Source organism: Sus scrofa, chromosome 1 (assembly GCF_054392235.1).
Source record: "Sus scrofa isolate SSC_HxYL_T2T_F1_AM1 chromosome 1, Sscrofa_HxYL_maternal_Yorkshire_Landrace_v2.0, whole genome shotgun sequence".
NCBI classification, from domain to species: Eukaryota; Metazoa; Chordata; class Mammalia; order Artiodactyla; family Suidae; genus Sus; species Sus scrofa.
In genome coordinates, this window is record NC_139383.1 from 9,864,013 (window position 1) to 9,888,899 (window position 24,887).

The 24,887-nt window shown below is 43.8% G+C and overlaps 1 protein-coding gene across 29 annotated transcripts in view; it reads right to left on the reverse strand.

Moving 5' to 3' along the window:
- Positions 1-24,887, reverse strand: part of ARID1B (AT-rich interaction domain 1B) — a 434,918-nt gene that overhangs the window by 40,244 nt on the left and 369,787 nt on the right. For all 29 annotated transcript variants that reach the window (XR_014844179.1, XM_085022933.1, XM_085022923.1 and 26 more), the window contains one exon: positions 4,432-4,577. Coding sequence is in view for 28 of the 29 variants with exons in the window: in XM_085022933.1 (XP_084879059.1) it covers positions 4,432-4,577 (146 nt within the window). In the remaining variant the exon portion in view is untranslated. The remainder of the gene's footprint in view (positions 1-4,431; positions 4,578-24,887) is intronic.

Sequence of the window (24,887 nt, forward strand, 5' to 3'; positions counted from 1 at the left end):
TTATTTTTGAAGAACAAGACATTCTGATTTCTTAGTAGTTCCTTCTGCATGCCTTAAATGTGTTAATGTACACAAGAGTGACTCTCTGGCATAAAGAACTAGGCCAAGGTGATTATGATAATTAATGATAATTTACAGTGCTTTAAAAATCACAGATGAAGATAAGCATATACACGTTGGTTCAAAATTCTGTAAACTTCATTTTCTATTACATAATCTAAAATGGGCACTTGGGGTTTGCAAACAAATATTTCAAAAGTCATACTTTTTATTTATTGTTATTATTATGATGTTATTATTTTTGTTTTCTTTTTACAGCTGTACTGGTGGCACATGGAAGTTCCTGGGCTAGGGGTCGGCAGCTGGGGCCTACACCACAGCCACAGCCATACCAGATCCGAGCCACATCTGCCACCTACACTGTGGCTTGTGGCAATGTTGGATCCTTAACCCACTGAGTGAGGCCAAGGATCGAACCCACATCTTCACAGACACTAACCAACTAGCCACACTAGCTGCTAATCAGGCCCTTAACCAGCTAAGCTACAGTGGGAACACCTGCTTTATGATTTTGAGAGGTCGATAGGATAGAATATAGAGTATTTAGCACTTCTGCCTTACAATGTAAGTTTTATTATACTAAATGGATCATAAGATCTTTCCTTTCCGTGGCTTTGACTAGTCCTTTTGTTAAAATGCTTATTTTTGACTTCTTAGCAGAATTCTCAATGAGTCTCTGCAAAGAGCCATGTACCTCCCAAGGCAATGCTACTCCAGGGGCGCTATTTTTTTCTCCTTTCCCAGAAGAGAGAGACCACCACTACTCCAAGGATGTGTAAAACCAAGGCACTGTTCTTTCTCCTAGTGACATCAGTAATCCAGTGTGTAAAGTTCAGACATAAAAAGAGGCAGTGAAGACTCCGTGGCTGCAGAAAGTGCTGTGTGAGTACTGTAAATACATTTCAAGAACTAGCCTCTGGCTTTATCATTGGAATTTAAGAGCTAGAATGATTTCTTAAAGAAAGTATGGGTCAAGGTCCTAAGGCGGCTATTCCATCCTGGATTTAATATATTCAAAAAGAACATAAAGAACATATGGTGTGAGTAAAACTGACCTTAAACACTCATTCCCACTCTCCCAGCTTCCTTTACTCAGTCTCCCTGCAAGGCTGCAAATCATTCCCAGAAAATGGTAAAACAGGACCAGAAACCCACAGATCGTTCTTTTCTTTTCATGGTAAATAATAGAGCAAACTCTGGAAGATATTTTTTCCTTGTTTTTGAAAACACAAAAGGGTCTATCTACGTGTGTACACTGGTAGAGATTCAAAACTATTTTTACATGCGGCAGACATACAAAGAATACTGTTAATTCGCATAAGGGAAATGAGCCCCTCTGGCTCTATCACCAGTGCCCTGAAAGATTCCCCAGCAACTGCTCAATGCTGACCTTCCCCTACGGGGGCAGGGATGGCCACAGTGGCATACGGCTGCTCATTTACCATCTGCAGGTTATTCTGAAGGAAGTGCCCCATCCTTTATATGGTGACTTCTGGTAAGACAAGCTTAGAATCGCAGATGGTGGTATCTTCTGGAAGGTAGATGTCTTCTTTAAGGGGACAGTTTACAACAGATAATTATATGACTCGTGACTATTATAAAATGAAATGCACATAAGGACAATGTAACTAACGGCACTAGTATTAGAGAAGGGTATACTTAACCATGTTATACATAATTTATAATTTTGCCTATAGTAATACAGATTTCTCATCTTTTACCCCAATTTTTTTTTTAAAAAAGGCCCCTTTAGAGGCGTTCTCCTGTGGTGCAGCGGGTTAAGGACTGGGCATGGTCACTGGGGTGCTGCTGTGGCACAGGTTCCATCCACGGCCCAGGAACTTCCACATGCTGCAGTGCAGCAAAAAAAAAAAAAAAAAAAAAAAAAAAAGAAAGAAAGAAAGAAAATAAGGAAACTCCCTTAGAGGGAAACAATCTCCACTGCCCACCACCCCACTTCTCCCCGCATTTGAAGTGAAGAGAGACACACTCCTACACTCACACCGACTCCATTTAAATCATTACTTGTTCACTGAAGCTTGCAACAATTTGTCACTACACAGGAGGACGTTTTTTGGCCCCACAAGCTGTCTACAGCACAACTGTTTGAACTCAGCAAAGAGGTGGCCAGTTGCATAGGCTGCTAAGTGAGGTTCATAAAATCCCCCTGGCTGTCATGTGTATGATCTGCACTTTCTCCAAAAGTGTCCTCTGTTGGAGAAAACGCTTTGCTATTATCACTGATCATTTATCTCCATGGCCCCAAACCAAGCAGACTGACTGACCATGACTCAGCCATTTCTGGCCCATCTCTAGAAAAGTCAAGTGTAGGCAGGGAGTTGCTACACTGTAATACTCCTCTGTTATTCCCGTTTCCCTCTGAGACTGTAACACATTCAGAGCAGATTCACGTGTCCCTAGCAAGAGACACACAGCCAGCGCCAGCGCCTCAACGGTCCTCCGAGTGCCGGATGACTACTTTCTACCAGGTAGCATTTGACTTAACAAAGCTGGAATCAAATCATATAAACGTGTGGAGGAAAATGTGATAAATGTTTCAATTATTAAAAATTCAATATTTCAAAATGCACAATGTAATAAAAAATATACTACTACTAGCCTATACAAAAGACTGAGGATAAATGGCCTTTCACTGAACACTTCTTCTGTATGAAGTAACGAATAGCTGAATTATCTGATGATAATAATAAAAAGAAACCCTCGCTGCGACTCTCCATTAAACTGGTTTTTCCTTAGGAATACATAAATCTTCTTAGGCAGGGCATCTATTTGTTGCTGGTTGTTTCTGTGGCTCTGGGGTCCAAAGGAAAAGAGGTAAAAGTGAGTCCTGCTAATAGTGGGTGAAAATTTCTTGTTGTCGTTTCAGTGCTCTGAAGTAATTGTATTGCAGCAAGCCAGACAAAACACGTAATGTCATAACTCAAATACAGTGTTACCTGGGATGGTGCCGGGAGGGGAAGGGGACGCTTCTGGCTGACAGGCTGTATGAGAGCTTCCCACTTTGATCTCACATGTGAAAACACTCCCCTTACTGGGATGAGTGACTGCCTGCTTAACAGCAGGAAGGGCTATTTATGTATTTATGTATTTATTTTAAAAGCTTCATTTTCACCAGTAGTTTCTATTTTTTCCTCTTCCGCAAACTTTTATTTTTTTATTTTCTCAAAGGGGACCACAGCAGGCTCTTGCCTTAAAAACTGTGCCCCTCTTCCATAAATTTTGCAAGAGAAGTTACCAGGGAATCGCTCTATTAAATTAGACCCTAGGAACCCACAGCACAGAAACTCAGGTTGCAAGCCCAGCCTCTAAGCTGTCTGTCCTTCCTGACAAAGAAAGAATAGCTCCTGGGGTGGCCTTTCAAAGATGGAGAGGCCAGAAAGGCCAAGGAAATGAGAAAAGGTAGTAAGAGGGAGCCCAGCCTCTAACTCCGGTGTTTTCCTAACACGTCCTAAAGCCCTGGGGCACACACAGCTGGCTACGCAAAGCTCTGTTGTAACGACAGAGGGAAACTCGCCAGGACGCAGCGCCAGAGAACGTTAAGGGTGCTGGTGAAACACGCCAGCGCTTCCTCCTTCCCGAAGCAGTGCCCATCATCACTAGAGAGGTAGGGCACTGGTAAGGAGGTGGTTCAGGGTCTAAGGGGTCTAAGAACATGGAATATTTGCACAGTTTTAGACATTCTTGTTATTGCCACCAACTGACCCTTATTGCACTAATCAGACGGGATTTGGTGAGAATGCAATTGCTGAGATCATGAAGTGTGCTGAAAAAATGAAACATCATGAGAAATTTAAGACAATCCATTAAAAAAATAATTTCTCAGTAGTGAAAGTCTGCAAATAGGACTTAAAAGACAACTGTTTCCAAGTGTACATTTAAAGTTTCCCTAAATGGAAAAAACCAACCTATCTGAGACAGCCCCTCCTTCTGCCCTCCAACCCCTCCCTCTGAAAGTGACCGTCAACCGCTCATGTCAACCGCTTATCTCCTCCACCATCGAGTGGCGGATACAGACTTTGTCGTGGGATCTCCCGACACCGCCAGTGATGTCCAAAGACAAAGGGCGCTTCGAGTATATACTTAGCAAGCAATCTCCACTAACACCTGAAATAAGTCCACATGCATGAATAAAACACAGGATGAATAAAAACCATTTACACAAAATGTGATGTAGCCCTCAAGTCTTAATAGGCTGAGCAAGTATCCAAGCAGCAGAGAAGTCATTTCCCCTCTTTCACCACGTGATCCGATGGCTGGAGCTGCTTTTCTACTCTGGGTGGTGCGAGCCTAGGAGAAGCGGGGGGGGGGGGGGGGGGGCAGCCCTCAGAGGCACGGAGCCACCAAGGTTACCTGTTGAGCTGTTCACCATATTGGGCGTCATGCTGTAGGGGGGCGCCTGGGTGTTGATCAGCCCGGAGCTGTTGTTCATGGGCTGGCTGTAGGGAGAGCTGGAAGCCATAAGTCCACTCTGGTTCATGCCGGGAAAAGCACCTTGCCTACACAGAGAGAGAGCACACGCATCCATAAACTGGCCGTGCACACAGTAGCGGCCGCTTTGTCCAGCAGGCATTTCTCATCATGGCAGTCGTTTCTGCAAGGGGTGGGGCTGTTCTTTTTCTTGTTCCCTTAAAGTAATTTATTTCTTGGAGCGGGAGGCTGAACTCTATTGCTACTAATTATTTAATACACTATGTAAAAATTCGAAATAAGAAAATTTCACAGATAATGGTGTCAGGTGTTCCAGGTTATAATTTACACAGAGGAATATAAGCAAGAAAGAGAGTACTTGAAATAAGAACAGGAATTACAAAAGCAAGCAAAATTAATTTCTAACATTTAAAAAGATCTGACTCTTTATTAACAAAACCGAGTCATGAGTTAAAAAAAACAAATGGATAATGTGGGAATATTGTTTGAAATTTTTTCTTTTTTGACCTAAATTTTCTAATACAATGAATATAGGATTAAGTATTTCCAAAACTCCCTTCAAACTTACTATTTAACATTCTGCAATTAGGTATGATTAAAACACCTCGGTTTCCCTATATTAAAATTACCCAGGAAACATGACTTTCACTTCTTTTTTGTAGGACTCCTGCTGAAACAGGAGGGAAGGGGAGCTTAGACTGGCTCTGAGTGTCCCTTTGAGGCTCCCAGTCACCCCTCCCCCACTGCTGTGATGGCTCATTTTTCTGGTGACTTAGTTTTGTTTGTTTTATACCTATGTTTTGTGAAAGACAAATTTCTCTTCACTCTTGCAAGGAGGAATAGGGTACTCTTTGATCTGAAGGAGACAACTGCCACACAATGTCATTTCTCTAACTGCTGGTAATGAGATAGGGATTCGGGGGTAGAGGTTTAAAAGGCACAGTAGCTTAATTCTCCCAGGAAATTTACGACGCAAAAAAAAGATGATGGCAATGGGACAAAATCTTGAAGTCAAGCTTTTTTTATGTAAATAGTATATTTAAAAAAAACACACATTTTTCAAAGTTTTGGCTACTAACTAGGATTACTCTTAGTTACTCTTAGGATTAAAGCTAATAGGAGGGGTAAAATCCACAGACACTTTGCTTACGTGTTCCAAATGAAATAAGATTACAACCCCCTCCATCTCCATTAAACTGTCATTTGGTGGCTCAATGAATAGTTAAAAAAAATTAAAGAGATTCTGTAACAAATTAACTTAAGTCATTAAAAATACTATTCTTTATGTGTAGCTACTTTCAGTGGATTCAACTTTCTGGCTGGTAGAAGTTCAAACACGCCTATTTGCTTCAAAGTATCAAAGGTTTGAGTGATTTTTTTTCTTCTTTTACATATTATACAAACCATTCAGAGAAATTCTGTAGAACTAACACCTATGACGGCTTGGAAAGAACATTCTGGAAGGCTGAAAGGCTAATGCTGTGAGGGTGGCTCTGAGAGCAAGGAGTGTCACCTCTGCCTTGAATCCTCGGTTCACCAAAGTTCCCCTTCGAACAACTGAAGATGCAAGATTATACCACAGTTCGTTAGAATGGGTCTGAGCTCACTCAGTGGCTTCTGGCGAACGTCTAGGTTGCCAGTATTTATAAATACACTGCCCATCAGCCATGAACACATCCCTCTAGAGTTAGGGTCTTAAAGTCATCATTCAGACCCTGCTGCATTAATGCCAATATCTGAGGTTCCCTTCTGAGGTGTTTTCCTTCAAACAGAAGGCAATTTAGGCATTTATGAAACTTTCAAAGGAAAACAAGTAGCACCTGTTGGGACTGCTCTCTTCATTTCTTAGCTTATAAATCTCATTAAGAGCATCCTCAGCTTACAGGCTATGTTTTCTGGAGACCACTTCCAAGTCAGTGATTGCTTTCAAGTTTCACCCAACTTTGGCTGGTCGCTGAAGGTCCAGTTTCAGAGGCCACCTCCTCTAGGAAGGCCGTCCTTACTCCCCAGCCTGGAAGCTCTGTCTTCTTTAGACTCTGTGCCTTTTACAGTTTTTTACAGCTTTATAGCTCTGCACCTCCCTTTGTAAGTTAAAACAATTTATGGGCACGTCTTGGCTCTTCTGGGTGTATATGCCTCCTGAGAGGTACAAACGAGTACATCACAGCTATTGAAAAGTATGTGTTAAATGAATGAATTGATAGAGAACATTTTTATCCTTATAAATAGACATTTTGAAAGATGGCCATCTTTTCAAGCTTCCACCAAATTCAGCTTCACAAAGTGATGAAACCAACGTGTGTATGAGACTAACAGTTCCTTAAGCACCCTTGTTTATAACTATGGTGGAAAAAGAGAATCAGAATATAAAATCCACCAGGCAGATGGTTAAATTAAGTAACCCCAGAGGCCCAGCTCTAATCTATTGTTTCTCTCCCCAGGCTGCACAGCTCATCTGCAAGCACCACACAATGGTGAAGGTGCAGAATACAGAGGCTTTAAAATTACTCTTAAAATAGCAAAAAGGTAGCGACGTAAAGGTCTGTGTGCTGCATGTCAGTTAGTTGCTGGTTACGATCATCCTCTATTAAACCATGTCAGTAGCTTTAAGAGTTTGGTTGAAAAGCCAGAGGTCTTGACTCGGTCACTAGTGACACCTTCCACTGTCACTGGGATCCGGGGGGAAGATCCCTTTGGCTCTCCGAGCCTCAGTTTTTACATATGAACATGAAGGAAATGATAATAACATTAATAATTTATTAAGTACTTACAAATATGCCCGGCACGATTTCTAGGTACTTTACATATTAATTTTTTTTTAAATTCCTGGAGAAAGGGAGGCAGTATTGTGCTCACATACAGAAAAAGAAAATAAGGATCAGAGAGCTGAAATAACGTGCCTGAAGACACACAGCTAGTAAAAGCGGCAGAAATAGAAGTCCCCAAGCTGCTTCCAGCTGGGGACACTAGACTTCTCATGGGACCTCTGACCCGGCGGCTCTCAATGAGACCAAGCAGCCCACTTCTGTTCCTTCTGTCTCCCATTCTCCTCTCTCATTGTGGAAAGTGACAAATCAGAGTGGCTTTTCCCCAGGCTTGCTGGAGAGCACACTCAGCGAGGGGGACACAGTGAGAGGTGCTAGAAGAGGATAAACCAGCTCGCTGGACACCGGCCTCTAGGAAGGAGTTTACCCCGGGCGCTACGGGTCTCTAGGGCACTAAGCAGCCAAGCAGAGAAGCAGCTGACAGGGACACGAGCCTTCACAGGAGAGCAGGGCAGGTGTGGTCGTGAGCACAGCATTCGGCCACCTGTCTAAATGGGGAAGAGAGAGCCAGCCTGCCAGGCTCACAGAAGAAATCCTGTTCAGGACTGCTTTGGAAACTTCTGCCCAGACTACTGGTGATCTTGAACAAGCAAAATGGGTTTGATACGAAAAGAGCTTTCAATGCATGCCTTCCACTTAAGTTTGGAAACTGAGACAATTTGTTTATTGGAAGGAAACAGAAGATGGGGGCCTGTGTGACCAGGCCGGGTGCTCCAACGCTCCAACTTGTCCTGGGGACATCAATACAAGAACACTTCCGTGGCTGACGACAGAAAGTGGGTTGGTGGGGCTGACTACCAGTCCTGGGACCACAGCGGCCGCAGAAGTCAGTGCCGCTCCAGAGGCAGCCCTCACCGACTCTCAGCTCCCTTTCTGACCACAGCAGTGACTGGAATGCTCCAAACGGAGTTAGGAGAGTGAAGAAATAACTCACTGGACAATTGCTTTTTTCAAAAGGAAATAAGAGCAACAAAACAAAAACAAGCAAAAATACAAACTGACACGAGGGAATCACGTTCAATGTAAAACCCACCAAAATGCCGGTTGTACCTGGCATTGATCTCTGGGTCTGCGAACTGCTGGGCTATCATTTCTGTGATGTGGTGGTTTCTGTTACGAATGAATCGGCCACCCTGATGCCACCGATTCCTACCCTGCAATGGTTGTGGCAACGGATGCCCAGTGATATGGGGGAGGAGGGCTGATAAACACTGCAAAATAACATTTTGTTGCTGCCATGCTGCCGCCGCAGCAGCTGGACTTCGCCCTGTGAAAATGACTGTGTTGGGTGAAATCACAAATTGCAACTCATTTGCCATATGGCCCTGTGCTTGCCGGGGCCAGGGGTCCAGGCTGGTAAGTGTCAGTGTGTGATGGGGGCGGGGGTTGTCATTTACTCGCACGGAGTTGCAGAATATCCAGAGGAACTTTATTTTAATCAGTCTTTAGTTGGGACTAGACCTAAGTGTTTAAGATCTGTCACTCCATGACAAAACAGGTTATCACAACAAGGGTAATTCAGAAGTGCCCATCCTTCTAGCACACCTCACTCCTGCTCCTCAGTCTATACACACGCACACACACACACACGCACACGCACACGCACACATGTGATTTTTCATGGACTCTCCTTTTATTAACTTTGGAGATTTCCCAAACATTACACATTAATCTGCCAATGAAGTTCTGGCTTTCGGGGAAATACCCAGACACAAACACCAATTTTAAAGCGACCATTTCCAATGGTTCGTTGCGAAGGCGGAAAGGAGAACATAGCCTCTCAACAGTTTGAACTTGGCGGTTAAAAACAGCAGTATGAAATCCAATACAGAGTAACCACACATTTCTAAATATCTTGTTTGTAAGTCAACTACAATAAAATTTAAAGTATTTTTTCTCAATAGGGATAGACAGCAAAGTGTGAAATGTTTATTTTGAAAATGAATGGATTTCTGATATAGCTCTTTGAAGAAAAGTAGGGACAGACAGAAGAAATGCTTTGGAAATAGGAACCATATGAGGGAAGCCACTTTATACAAAGTCCTAGAGGCAAAGACTCCACTCTGACGAGTCCCAGCCCTGAAAATACCATTCTCGAGTTATGCTCAAAAGGAACATCAAGGAATGCATGCTTTATTGCAAGTGACTGCCAAGTGGTATCTTTTTTTATATGGACTGTCACTGGATGTAGCTTAAGTTATGAGGCCAGAAAAGACTGCTTACCAACAAAAATAAATGAGACCAACACTGAAAATTGGGGCACTCTCTCCCTTAAACCCAGTAGTTATCAGAACCAGGAATCTGAAATGTTGAAAAGCCCAAATCCAGCAGAGTTTACCCTTGGAGAGCTCCAACTGTATACATAACATTACATAGGAGGCTCTATTTTGATTGTTTAATAAACACAGTTATTTCCACGTATGTGTCCACATCACTGGTGGAACAGACTTTCAAGATATGTTACACATCAGCTCCTCCAAAGTGGTACCAAGAGGGGTCCATTCAGTCAAGATGATTTTAAATCTAATATGTGAAGAATGAAGATCACTAGCTATGCCCCCCAAACAACAAAATCAAAACAGAAGCAAAAGCTGTTGGAGCTGTAGTTTCTTCTCATGTGGCTAATAGATCAATGCACCCGTGACAGCGAATGTAACTGCAGGTCTGGTGGCAAAGTAATGTTATAATCTCAACAAGCCAGTTGCTCTGCCAGAAATCAACCCAGTGAAGGTAAAGTGTCACTTACACCATAAGCCAAAGCCAAAGAACAAACTGAAGAGCCAATGACTTAAAAACTGTAGATTCCGGTAAAGAGGCACAGCCACATGCTACTTAAAAACAACAACAACAACAACAACAACAAAACAGCTGGGAAGGGAGGATCAAGAGGGCGGAGGAGTAAGATGTGGCGCTCACCTTCTCCCACAAACACATTCAAAAACCCCCAAAAACAAAAAACAAAAAACCTACATGTAGAACCATTCACACAGAGTATCTACTGAACGCTGGCAGAAGACCTTAAACCTGCAAAAAGTGCAAGGAACCCTCCACATAGTACAAAAGAAAAAAAGAGAGAGAGAGAAGGGGTGGTGGTTGGGGAAACGAATCAGGATGGGATGAGCAATCCTCAAAGGGTACTGCGAAAGAGGAAAGGAACCCACACCCTGGGAAGCCACCAAACTGATGGGTAGATCAGCCAAGATGGAGAGACCTCAAAGCTCAGAGAAAAAGCACAGCAGCTGGATCGAGGAGGGCAAAGCAGAGAGAGAGCCACACAGACCATCAGCACCACTGCCCTGGTCACGAGGGTTGGCTGTGTGGAGACAGCCTGAGGGGCTAGGGAGTAGTACACCACTGGCTGGGGAGCAGAAAGCCATAGCTGAGGGAACCTGGGAGGCCTGGGCCCACAGGAGACGCAAGGTACCATTGTCGGGGAGGGTGAGAGGAGGAGGGGTAGAGTGCCACAGGAATATCTTTTTCTGCACACGTGTGGGCTCTCAGTGGTGGGGCGCCTCTGGCAGTCACTTGTGTGGGCTATGGGTTGGGCATAAACCACTACAGTCATCTCAGACTCCAGAGGTGGGCGTGGCCTGCCACCACTAGGGGGTCCATGAACAGGTACCACCTGCAGCCCCAGTTGCCTCAGGGATCAGTGCGGAGGTGGGCACTGCAACCGAGTGCCACTCATTGTTGCTCCCACTCTTCTGGGAATGCACATGCCCTGCTGTTGCCACTGCCAAATGGTGTGGGTACTGCCTACACGTGCATGAGGGTCACTGCCACTTCCCAGGGCCCTGTAACCAGGAGCAGCCTGTGCCACCTCCCTACAGGTCCTTGCTACTGTCAAGTGCCCAGCAGCCAGGCAGTGGCTGCTAGCCCTGCCCACTGCCTCCATCTCCTTGGCAGCTCTGCACTAGCCATACACTGGCATGAGGATAACAGCCTGCACACACTAGGAAAGAGAGAGCAAACATCCAAATAAAAAGCAGCCCTCATGCAAAAGAAACTCCAAAAAACAAGAAAATAAAAACCCTCACAAAATACCCGGGGGTTCTCTCACATATAAATAGCCCTTGAATACTATGAGAATAAACTCTTAGAATAAGAAAAATATAACCAAAATGAAGACACCCAGGAACCATTCCTATTTAAAAGAAGGATTCTACCGAAGGAGCAAACAATAAAACAGACCTCTGTAGTTTAACAGACACCAAGTTCAAAAAGGAGAAAATGAAAATACTGAAGAATTAAGAGCAGATATGAACAGTAATGTAGATCACTTTAGAAAGGAACTAGAAAATATAAGGAGGAGCAAAAGATTAGAAAATTCATTTGCAGAGATGAAAGCTGAAAGGCATTGAAGAGCAGAATGAATAAGGCAGAGGAGCACATAAGTGATCTGGAAGATAGAATAATGTAAATCAGGACAGCAGACAGAAAGCCAAATGAAGAAATATGAAAGCAATATAAGAGATGTATGGGATATGGGATAAGCAGGCCAATCTGCACAACAGGGATTCCAGAAGGAGAAGAAAAAGAAAAGGGGATTGAAAATATATTTTAAGAAATTGCGGCTGAAAACTGTCCAAATCTAAAGGAAACAGATATCAAGATAAGGAAGTACAGGAGTTCCCATCGTGGCGTAGTGATTAACGAATACAACTAGGAACAATGAGGTTGCAGGTTCGATCCCTGGCCTTGCTCAGTAGGTTAAGGATCTGGCATTGCTGTGAGCTGTGGTGTAGGCTGCAGCCATGGCTCAGATCCCATGTTGCTGTGGCTCTGGTGTACACCAGTGTCTACAGCTCCATTAGACTCCTAGCCTGGGAACCTCCATATGCCATGGGAAGAGGCCCTAGAAAAGGCAAAAAGACAAAATAAATAAACCAATACATCAATAAGGAAAAACAGAGGGCCCCACACAAGCTGAACCTAAACAGACCCACACCAAGACATATTATAGCAAAAACTGCAAATGTTAAAGATAAGAAGATTCTAAAGGCAGCAAGAGAAAAATGAAGAGTTAATTATAAGGGATCCCCCATGGGGCTATCAGCTGATTTCTCTACGGAAACATTACAGACCAGAAGAGAGTGGCAAGATACATTCAAAGTTCTAAAAGGGAAAATTCTGAAGCCTAAAATACTCTATCCAGCAATAATCTCACTTAAAATAGAAGGATAAATAAAGAATTTCTCCAACAAACAAAAACTAAAAGAGTACAGTGATAATAAACCCATTCTAAAAGAAATACTGAAAGGGCTCCTCTAAATAAAAAAGGAATAAGAAGAAATAGGATGGAGGAAATCACAATTGGAAAGTAATCATTTAAGACAGTATAAAGATCTAAGGGGGGGGGAAGAAAACCTCTTGTAAAAGCAACCATAAACACAAGGAACAGCAAAAGGTTAAACATGAAGACGTTAAGAAAGGATATCAAAATCATAAAATGTCGGGAAGGAAAGTAAGAAAATCTAGACTCTTTTTTCTTTCTCTCTCTCTCTCTTTCTTTTTAAGAATGTATCTGAGCCTATATGACTATCAGGCTAAAGTAAGCAGACATAGGAAGGCGTTAACATACTTGAAAAACAGCACAACCACAAATCAAAACCAAACAACACATTCATAAAAACTAAAGACATAAGCATAAAATAAAAAAGAAAAATCCAACCAAAAAAAGAAAGGAACAAAGAAGAAACATAGAATCAACCAGAAAACAAGGTTTAAAATGGCAACAAATACATATTTATCAATAATCACCGTAAGGAGTTCCCTTCATGGTGCTGCAGAAACAAACCCAACTAGGAACCATGAGGCTGTAGGTTCAATCCCTGGCCTCGCTAAGTGGGTTAAGGATCCGGCATTGCTGTAGCTGTGGCATAGGCTGGAGGCTACAGTTCCGATTAGATCCCTAGCCTGGGAACCTCCATATGCCATGGGTGTGGCCCTAGAAAAGACAAAAAAAAAAAAAAAAAAAAAAAAAAAAAAAAAGAAAAAGAAAAAGAAAAAAATCACCTTAAACGTCAATGGATGAATGCTCCGATCAAAAGATATGGAGTGGCAGACCAGATTAAAAAAAAAAAAAGAGCCTACAATATGCTGCCTAAGAGAGACTCACCTTAGGGTAAAGGACACATATAAATTGAAAGAGGGGATGGAAAAAATATATTTCACGCACATGGAAAAGACAGGAAAGCGGGAATTGCAATACTCATATCAGACAAAACTAACTTTAAAACAAAGGCCATAAAGAAAGACAAAGACGGACACTATTTGACGATAAAAGGATCTGTTCAAGAAGAAGGTATTACACTTGTCAATACATATGCCCCTAATGTAGGAGCACCCAAATAATGCAACAAATACTAATAACCATAAAAGGAGAAATTGATGGGAATACAATAACTGTAGGAAACACCTCACTCACATCCATCGACAGATCCTCTAGAGAGGAAATCAATAAGGCAAGAGAGATCCTAAATGACACAATAGAAAAGTTGGACTTAATTGACAGTTTCAGGACATTACATCCAAAAAAATCAGAATATACATTATTTTCAAGTGCACATGGAACATTCTCAAGGATTGACCGTATACTGGGGCACAAAACTAACCTCAACATGATACTAAAAAACCAATGGGTCAATGAGGAAATCAAAAGGGAAATTAAAAAACACCTTGAGACAAATGACAACAAAAACATAACCATTCAAAGTCTATGGGATGCCACAAAAGCATTTCTTAGAGGGAAGTTCAGAGCCATAAAGGCCTTCCTCAGAAAAGAAAAAAAATCTCAAATCTACAACTTAATCCATCACCTGAAAGAATTAGAAAAAGAAGAACAAAGAAAACCTAAAGTCAGCATCCATTGACAGAGAAGTGGATCAAGAGGATGTGGTACATACACACAATGGAATATTACTCAGCCATTAAAAAGAACTAAATACCAGCATTTTTAGCAACATGGATGGACCTAGAAACTATCATGCTAAGTGAAGTCAGCCATACAATGAGACATCAACATCAAATGCTTTCACTGACATGTGGAATCTAAAAAAAGGACAGACTGAACTTCTTTGCAGAACAGATGCTGACTCACAGACATTGAAAAACTTATGGTCTCTGGAGGAGACAGTTTGGGGGGGTGGGGGAATGTGCTTGGGCTGTGGGATGGAAATCCTGTGAAATCAGATTGTTATGATCATTATACAACTACAGACATGATAAATTCGTTTGAGTAATTAAAAAAATAAAAATAAAAATGGAAATAAAAAAAAACAACAAAAACCTAAAGTCAGCAGAAGGAAGGAATTCATAAAGATCAGAGAGGAAATCAATAAAATAGAGATTTGAAAAACAATAGAAAAAAATTCAATAAAACCAAGAGCTGGTTTTTTGAAGGGGTAAATGAAATTGACAAACCTCTGGCCAAGCTCACCAAGAAGAAGAGAGAAAGAACTCAATAAAATAAGAAATGAAAAAGGAGAAATCTCAACAATACTACAGAAATACAAAAACCATAAGAGAACACTACGAACAGTAATATGCCAACAAATTTGACAACCTAGAAGAAACAGACAACTTCCTAGAGACATACAGCCTGTCAAAACTGAATCAAGAAGAAATAGATCAACTGAACAGACTGATCACTAGAAATGAAATTGAATATGTAATAAAACACTCCCTACAAACAAAAGCCCAGGATCAGATGGCTTCACAGGTGAATTCTACCAATCATACCAAGAAGAACTGATACCCATCCTTCTTAAACTTTTCCAAAAGACTGAGGAGAAGGAACACACCCAAAGACATTCTATGGTGCCACCATCACTCTAATACCAAAACCAAAGATACCACCAAAAAAGAAAACTATAGGCCAATATCTTTGATGAATATAGATGCAAAAATTCTCAACAAAATTTTAGCTAACTGAATCCAACAACATATAGTAAAGATCATATACCATGACCAAATGGGGTTCACCCCAGGTTCATAAGGATGGTTCAACACACGCAAATCAATCAGCATCATACGCCACACTGACAAGTCAAAAACCATGTGATCATCTCAACAGATGCAGAAAAAGAATCTGACAAAATCCAATATTCATTCATGATAAAAACTCTTACCAAAGTGGGTATAGAGGGAACATACCTTAACATAATAAAATCCATTTACGACAAACCACAGCCAATATAATTCTCAATGGACAGAAGCTGAAAGGCTTCTTGCTAAAATCTAGAACAAGACAAAGATGACTACTCTCACCACTTATTCAACATGGTATTGGAATCCTAGCCACAGTAATCTGATAAACAAAGGAAATAAAAGGTATCCAAACTGGAAGAGAAGAGGTAAAATTTTCAGTCTATGGAGATGACATGATTCCACATATGGACAATATATGTTGTCTATATATATATATATATACAAGCTTTTGCACAGCAAAAGATACCATAAAAAAAAAACAAACTACAGAATGGGGGAAAACAGTTGCAAACGAAGCAACTGACAAGGGTTTAATCTCCAAAATATACAAACAACTTATATCGAAAAAACAAACAACCCAATGGAAAAATGGGCTGAACTGAACAGACATTTCTCCAAAGAAGATATACAGATGGCCAACAGGCAAATGAAAAAATGCTCAACATCATTAATTATTAGAGAAATGCAAATCAAAACTACAAGGTACCACCTAACCAGTCAGAATGGCTATCATTAATAAGTCCATGAATAACAAATGCTGGAGAGGGTGTGGAGAAAAGGGAACCCTCCTATACTGTCAGTGGGAATGTTAAACTGGAACAACCACTATGGAAAAAGTATGGAGGTACCTTAAAGAACTAAATATAGAACTACCATATGATCCAGCAATCCCGACTCCTGGGCATATATCCAGACAAATCTTTCATTGAAAAAGATACATGCACCCCTATGTTCACTGCAGCACTATTCATGATAGCCAAGACATGGAAACAACCTACATGTCCACTGATGGATGAATGGCTTAAGAAGATGTGGTACATACATCCAATGGGATACTACTCAGCCAACAACGCCATTTGCAGCAACATGGATGGAACTAAAGACTCATATTAAGTGAAATAAGTCAGAAAGAGAAAGACAAATACCATATGATATCACATATCTGGAATCTAATATACGGCACAAATGAACCCATTTACAGAAAAGAAAGAAACTCATGGACATGGAGAACAGACTTGTGGTTGCCGAGGTGGAGGGAGAGGGAGTGGGAGGGAGTGGGAGGGAGTGGGATTGACTGAGAGTTGGGGGTTGGTAGATGCAAACTATAGCATTTGGAGTGGCTAAGCAATGGGATCCTGCTGTGTAGCACAGGGAACCATATCCAATCACCTGTGATGCAACACGATGATGGAGGATAACGGGAGAAAAAGAATGCATGTATTTGTGTAACTGGGTCTCTGCCACACAGCAGAAATTGACAGAACATGGTAAATCAACTATAATAAAAACAAACAAAACCTACTGCACCCCTTCCACTCAGGACAGCTGTTATAACAAAATTAATCAGAAATGTCTTGTCTAGGTGAGAGTTACAGTCACGTCTTCGTATTGGGTGTGGGAGGCGGGAGGAAGGAAGGCGAACACCAGCCACCAAGAGAAGCAAACTAAAGTGAAGTGACCAGAGCAGGGAGTGTCCAACTGCAAGCTCACCTGGTGGATGCAGGGAGGGCCCACTGGGGCCCTTACAATGAGGAGGGCAGGGAACGCTCAGAGGAAGGGATGCTGGCCCCTCCAACCCTCTCTCAGGGGAGATCTGAGGGATGGAACGGCGCTCACTCAGCGGAGGAGGGAGGACAGTGTAAGAGACAAGGGGGGGAGGGAGGCGAGGGCCAGGGCGCTGTGGCTTACTGCTCTGTGAGGTCTCTGTACCCTCCCAGGAGCAGGATGGGTCTAGGGGTTTTAAGCCAAAGTGGCAGAAGACGATATGTATTTCAAAGGCATCCGTCTCTGGCTGGAGGGGAGGGCACTCCAGAGGCAGGAAGAATGCATGCAGGGCAACAGGTGCGCGGCAGTCACCAGAGCCCACGGGAAATAAGGTGGCACGGGGAACAGGGGCTGGGGAGCGGCAGGGAGCTGAGCCCACTCGGAGGTTCACTGACAGCACCTGCTGATGTCAGACACCGGTGCGGGAAGGAAAGGGGGCGGGATGTCTCCTGGCTGCGGGGCTGCACAAGGGACAGCTGCTGGGAGGGCAGACCCCAGAGAGACCATCCTAGTGAGACACGACCTGGGCCCTGGGCACTGGCCTGAGCTGCCACGAGGCAAAGTCACATAGGCAGTCTGGAGAGCAGAGGGAGGGCCCTCTACTTCAGCTGTCGTCCCGTTCCCCCCCCCCACCCCTCGCCCCCGAGGCAGGAAGGTCCTTTCCAATACTTCCTGGGTCTGTTTTCGAAGATCTTCCCTGGCTTGGAACATGATCTCTTTCCAAGCCTGTCCCCTTGCAGAAAGCTGAAACTGGCATAGTGCCGGCCATAAATCAGCTAGAGCAACAACCGTGAGGCCTCTTCTCCCAGCTGTAAGTTAGTAACGTCCCAAACCCAACCCTTTGATAATTGATACATTTACATTTTATTTTTCTCCTTTAAGCACAGGCCAAGAGGAATGCAGTAACACCCACCATCTCTCTTTAGAAAAAGACCCTTTCAACGGAGGCCGTGGTGACTGTTCGCATATTGTCCGGAATGGACATCGCCGGAGCAGAGGTCCTCCCGCGCGTGTCCCTCTGTCCTGGGCCTGGATGTGGGGCCGCTGCCCCCAGGGCCTGTGCCCAGAGCAAGCCTCCTGGTCGTCTCCACCTCCCTGCCAAGAGCTGTGTTCTCCCCGCATCTCAGGGAAGCCGTGGCCACCAGGCACAGGGGAATCCGCGGATTCCATCCTGGATTTCTCAAACGCCCGTCAGCGCAGAAACCTCGCCTCCCTTTTTGTTAACTCCTTCCTGCAGACGCCGCAGAGGAGGCTCCCGCCTGGTATCAGCGCTGCGCCAGGCACGCAGCGCTAAAACGGCACCTGTCGTGCAGTTTGGGGCTTCAGTACTTCCTCTTCGCCGCGGCGCAGGTAACGGGCTTTAGTTGTTGCTCAAGCAGCTGACTGATCCTCACCTTCTCTCGCGAAGCAGCCAGAGAGCAAAAGAGCTCAAGGCTTCTTCTGAAGTGAGAGACTTCCTCGTCGGGGTGCGAATAAAATGCAAATACCATTCTGGCTGCTTGAATTTTGGTAATTGATAACGAAGAGTGTTCTCGTCATCTCAAAGTTGGTTTTGGTTTGTTAAGCCCATTGTTCTGTTATTACATTTACCGGCAATCATACAAAAATGAACTGAAGGTCTCTCTTTTGCGGATGCCACGAGCAGAGACTTTGACCTTAGTACGTCCCTCAAGTACTGGGCGAGAACGAAAGCCACAGAGGGCAGTCCTGGGTCCCAACCCTGTCTTTTCCTTGCAAGAGGTGAGTCTGGAACTTTGTGGGGCTAGAACTCAGCTTCCTACTCGTCTCTGACAAGACTGCAAGTGGTATATAGTTCCCTATGGTGAAAATGAGACCCTTGTGAAATAAAAATTAAGTTGCCTCTGACATCCCCTTCAGAAAGATAAAAGGTGCCCCTTTCTAACTTTATCATGTTAAAGATCTTTATTTTAACAAAGCTTATCCTGAGATGGTAATTCCAGTAAGAAAAGATCTTGAATGATTTACTGGGAAGGCTATTCCTTTTCAGTGATGGGAGTTTCCACCTTCGACCAGGGCAACCCCGTCCCCGGGGCACAAGGTGTAAGGGAGAGTGAGTGAATGGGTCTCCTTGGCGGTCTGGGCACCTCGGACATGGAGCCAATCAGCTTGCCAGACACCGAGGAGCCGAAGAGTCACTAGCAACGAGCTGACCAAGTGCCACTGAGAAGGGGGACAGTTGAGAAGGCACACATCCCGTGTGCATTCAGACTTTTGTACTGTAATGGACCACTCTGTCAGCTGAAAAAAAGTAGAATTTGAGAGTCCTGAGATCTGCATCTCAAACACTTTGCTATGGCAACCCTCTGCAAAGCCCTCCAACAAGGAACACACTTGTCCAGGGCTGCAGTGCTGGGAAATGTATCAACGTAGTTATTTCCAACTTAACCAAACAAATCCTCCCAAAATTCTTATAGATTTTCTGAGCTAAAGGTGGGTTTGGCTACAAAGTTACTTAATTTGTTTCAGCAAAACACTGTTCAAAATTAGGGTAACAAATGTCACAGCAAGAGCCTGAGCTGTGCAAAACTATAGTTGATTATGTTCACACCAGTTGCTCTGGCCCAAGAAGCAGGAGGGGCAGGATCCAGCAAGTTCTCTCGCTTGGTCAGCATTTAACAATCACAGGCAGTCCAGTAAGAGTTCACTTTGTTTTTCTTTCTTTCTTTCTTTCTTTTTTTTTTTTAAGGGCCGTACCTTTGGCATATGGAAGTTCCCAGGATACGAGTGGAATTGGAGCTGCAGCTGCTGGCCTACACCACAGCCACAGCAATGCCAGATCCCTAACCCACTGAGCAAGGCCAGAAATCGAACCCCCATCTTCATGGATACTAGTCAGGTTTGTAACCCACTGAGCCACAATGGGAACTCCAAGAGTTCACTTTCAAAGCAAGGAACAAAAATTTATGGTTTGGATTTTTTTATCTATTAATGGAAGTGGAATTCAAAATAAGGATGAAGGTCAAGGAGTCCCCATCGTGGCTCAGTGGAAACAAATCCGACTAGGAACCATGAGGTTGTGGGTTCAACCCCTGGCCTTGCTCAGTAGGTTAAGGATCCAGCGTTGCTGTGAGCTGTGGTGTACGTCGAAGATGTGGCTCAGATATGGCATTGCTGTGGCTCTGGCGTAGGTTGGCAGCTGCAGCTCCGATTGGACCCCTAGCCTGGGAACCTCCATATGCCGCAGGTGTGGCCCTAAAAAGGCAAAAAAAAAAAAATAATAATAATAATCATCAAGGACAAGATCAGGGGCCTCAGGGAATTGGTCCAATAGCTACCAGCTAAGAGGTCCTCCAAGCCTCGGAGCATCCAGCCCCTCACTTAGGATCTTCCAGGTCACCCACAACACCTCCCAAACCCAGAAAGGGACAGACCAATGTGTCTTGGTCCTCTTCACCACTTATAAACTGCTCCTGTGGCCCTCGGCCCCAAACCCTGCTGAAGGGATGAGCTTTCGGACCTAGAACAACTCCACAGCTCCTGGTTTCAGCCTGAGAGCCGAGCAGGTTGCTGATGAGGCCAGCGGTACTACCTGAGACATCCGTGATCTCAACAGTCCTACCAGCAGCAACTCTGAACAGCTAGGATTGGCTAGGCCGTGCTGCTGTGGGTGGCAGGTGGGCTGCAATGCCAATTCTGATCTGAGAACCCCAGTCTGTCCGCTGTGAGTACGTGGGTGTGTGGGGGGCAGAGGTGTTAGCAGGCCCCTGAGGTTGGACGCGAGGACAAGGGGTCTGGATGAGTAAATAGGGGCCTATCCTCCACTGACGGGAGACTGGTCCCTGGGAGCCCTCGCAGATGGTAGCTCGGTACCCAGCTGTGAGGGCTCAGACTGGGACGTGGATAGAGGACAGGAGGCGGGGTGGAAGGAGGGCACCGTGGACCATCTCAGAAGATGAGGAGAATACTGATATCCAAGAGGATGCTCACAGGCAGGACGTGAGAAGGACTCAGGAGACAAACTTTGCACAAATTAAAAGCTCACCAAAGCCTGAGTTACAGTATCAGGTCTGCATAAACACCCGCTCCTCCTAGTTCTACCAGTGCCCCCAGCTCTAGTCCAGTATTTCCCTCATTCAGCATCCACCAGGCCCCAAGCACCAGCTCCTTGAGCCTGGGCTTTCCTGCCTCTTCCCTTGTGTTTTACTTAGTGCTCTGCAGCCACAGGCGTCTCTAATGTCATCCCCAGACTTGAGCCGGCCTTCTATACCAGAATCACCCAGTGGGTTTATAAAAAATGCAGGCTTGTGAGCCTCATCATTGGTGGCTGGAGTGAGGGTGTGTATCTATTTTAAAATCTCTCCAGATAACAGTCACCCTGGGAACGCTGCAGACTGGAGTCCATTAAAGGTTTGCTGTACATTTCATACTTTGATTCCTTGGATCTCATTAAACTTTTAGAACAAAATTTCTCTTGGTCTTTTAAAAATTAGTGTTTTACTGCTTTTTAATTTGAAGACTAATAAAGGTACTTTATGGTTGCCATAGTAATTCTGGAACTCTGAAAGATTTGATTGAAATTATAATCTTAAAATACCAACATAATAATATTTATTCAAATTCTAAATTTTGAAGGGAAAAAAAGAGCTAAAAATGAAAGCTTTCTGTTTAGGTGTAAAGGCAAAAGGCTTATATTTAATTGCAAAAATAAAAATCCTACTTGAGCCTTTGTAATCTTTTCACTTTGTCTTTCAAAAACATGGTTTTAAAAATCATAGTTATTATTTTAAAACCTAATTGCCCAAAATCCAAAGGGCTAAATTCTTAGTTAACACAAATCACTCACAGCTCTCCACGTCCATGGACCCACTACAACTGGGGCCTGACACACACGGCCGTCTTCGCCCACCCCACCCCTGACATGTTAATGCACTATCCCCACTGCTGTGTTTCCATGCCAGTGGCTCCTAGCCCATCAGCAGAGCTGCATCATATGGTCTTAAGAGGAGACTAACAGAGGACAAAGTGCCTCACTGGCAAATAGCAACAGGGGAAATGAATTATAGATACACCTCACTAAAGAGCAGTTGCTGGAAGGTGCATGTATGTGTGTCTGTGTGGTGTGTTGGGGGGGGTGCACAAAGACACAGAATGAACATCTTTGGAGGCCCGAGAGGACAGACCAGTCTGCGGGGGTCTGTAAGGGCAGCCAGCTGTTTCCAAGCAGAGGAACCATCGCTCAGGCTCTCACAGAACATTCAACCACATTCGGCCAATATCAACAGGCTGCTGCCCGTCGAGCTACACTATGGTTAAGACTTCATGGAGTTCATTCACTCTGTTAAAGAGTGGCTAAGATTCAAAAAATAATATTAATTAAACTTCCTAATCTCCTACTTTACTAAAAATAAAGCCAAATAAAACTAAGTTCAGTTACCCTAGGTGTTGGTATGTTATAGGAATTAGAATGTAGGTCTCTGGACTCAGGGTTGTGATATACGGTATAAAAATTCCCTCCTAGGCAAGAAAAATGAGACTTTTCAAGTTGACTCATTTTTGCTTATTTTTTTTTAAACTAATAAATCTGAGAGTCTTCACACATCTGACATTCAGTTAGTTCACTGGGGAATCTTTTGGGGACAGAAGAGGACAACAGGCATGGCGTGTCTCAGCATCACACAGGTGTATGCATTTCTCTGGGTAAAACTGTCAACTTCTGTATCTACTCTTGCGAGTCGCAGATCCCTTCTTTGACCAGCTACCCTCCGGTCTGAAGAACACAAAGTGCCATGGGCTATTGCTGGGCAGTCGAAGGGTGGAAAGGACAGAGATTCAAACCCGACTGCGTGCCATCAAGTAAACTGTCACTTCATCTCACAAGACGTGTGGCTCTGGAAACAAACCACTCATGACGTGCAGGGAATCTGAGTGGGAAGGAGCCACTCCCTCCCTTTCAGGTGCAATGAAGGCCGAGCTAAAGAAAATCAATCCAGACCTCGATGCAAGCAGGATCTCAGTAAGATATGGGTTAATATTTGCTTTCTAATAGTAAACTGCCTTAGATTGAGGGAGAACTAAAATTAAGAGTTTTTTTGAGTAGAAGGAAGAGCAGTAAGTAGGCCCAGGAAACGGCCCTGGGATCTGCTTGGCCCTGCCTGTAACTTACTAAATGATCCTGAGCAGGCAAAACGCTGTAAGTCTGGATTTCCTTCAACGTAACACTGAGGGGGAAAGGCTGGGTGACATCTAAAATCCTCCCAGCTCTAAAATTTTACTATGCGACAACTGAAACCCTCCATCCTCTTGGAACCTATTCTGATAACAATATTATCTTAAAGATCTGTGCCAGGACTTTGACACCAACCACCTCAAGTCACTTAAGACTTGATTCAAGTTGATATATGGGAGGTGCTGGGGGTGGCTGACTTGGAGGGGTAGGAATCTACCATGGCCTAAAGATGAGCTTGTCAGGCCTTTTCTAAGTTCACTGAAGTCATGCATCATCCTGGGAGCGCATTTCCATGAAAACAATACAGACAACGCTGAAACAGCCACATTCACAGACCAGCTGTATTGGCAGAGATGTCACTTTTGGACACTTTTGGGTGCCACCTAGAATGAAGGAATGAACGCGAAACATACTAAATAACTGAGGGAAATTTAAGTGGGTGCGTATGTGTGTGTGTCAAGCTTAGAGGACACTGATTCAAAAACTATTAAGGACAATGCTGTAGCCTGGGATTCATGGAAATGCTTCCTTAGATGCAATCGGCCGAAGCCTTTCCTGAGCTTGCGGCCAACTTTAGCTCTGCGGCGCTTCAACAGTGCCTCCGAATCCTTCCCACACGATACTGCGGGCGGCAGGCACAACTGGACAGAAGATGAGAGTCGCCTGTCATCCCCGACTGGGCTTCTGGTGAGATCGACCAGTATTTCCATGTCTCATTAGAGAACATTATCTCGAAATGCTTTAAAACTGAACACAGCAGGAATCTTCTGAGAAAGAAGTATATCCAGTGTGTATGGGGAGGGTCCTGGACAGATACTGCGTCTAAATTGTTAGTTTTAAATGACTGGATGGTATTACTTCGCTAATCAAGTACCTGAAAATAAGATTCATCAAATTCTGTTGTAAACCATCCGATACTCAAAATGAGGGATTCTTTTATTCAAAAGGTGAAAAAGAAAAAACAATTCACCTGTATGTTCCTTAACTTATTCAAGGCAGTGGTTTTACTCTCAAAAGAGGAATTAGTAAAAACATGTATGTTTTTTCTCTACACTACCTTACATTCAACTAGCTGAGAAAGCCTGACACATAACTGCCATAATAGTTCATTTTTGCCGTGAGGTTTTTGTCTAATTGCACGCGTGTGTGCACACACATACACTCCTACTCGCTCCCTTCGTCATTAATTTGTCTTTTTCAGATTATTCCATAGGCTCTAAGCCTTTGGGGGATTCTGATTTGAGAAAGAAGTCATTAAAACAAACAATGTGGGAGTTCCCGTTGTGGCTCAGTGGTTAACGAATCCGACTAGGAACCATGAGGCTGCAGGTTCGATCCCTGGCCTCGCTCAGTGGGTTAAGGATCCGGCATTGCGTGAGCTGTGGTGTAGGTCGCAGACGTGGCTCGGATCTGGCGTTGCTATGACTCTGGTGTAGGCCGGTGGCTACAGCTCCGATTCGACCCCTAGCCTGGAAACCTCCATATGCCGTGGGAGCGGCCCTAGAAAAGGCAAAAAGACAAAACAACAACAAACAAACAAACAATGCGAATACTGTGTTTCTGAAAGACTTGAGCCACTTCTTAAGAAACTGCCATTTAGCAAACTGGCTTTT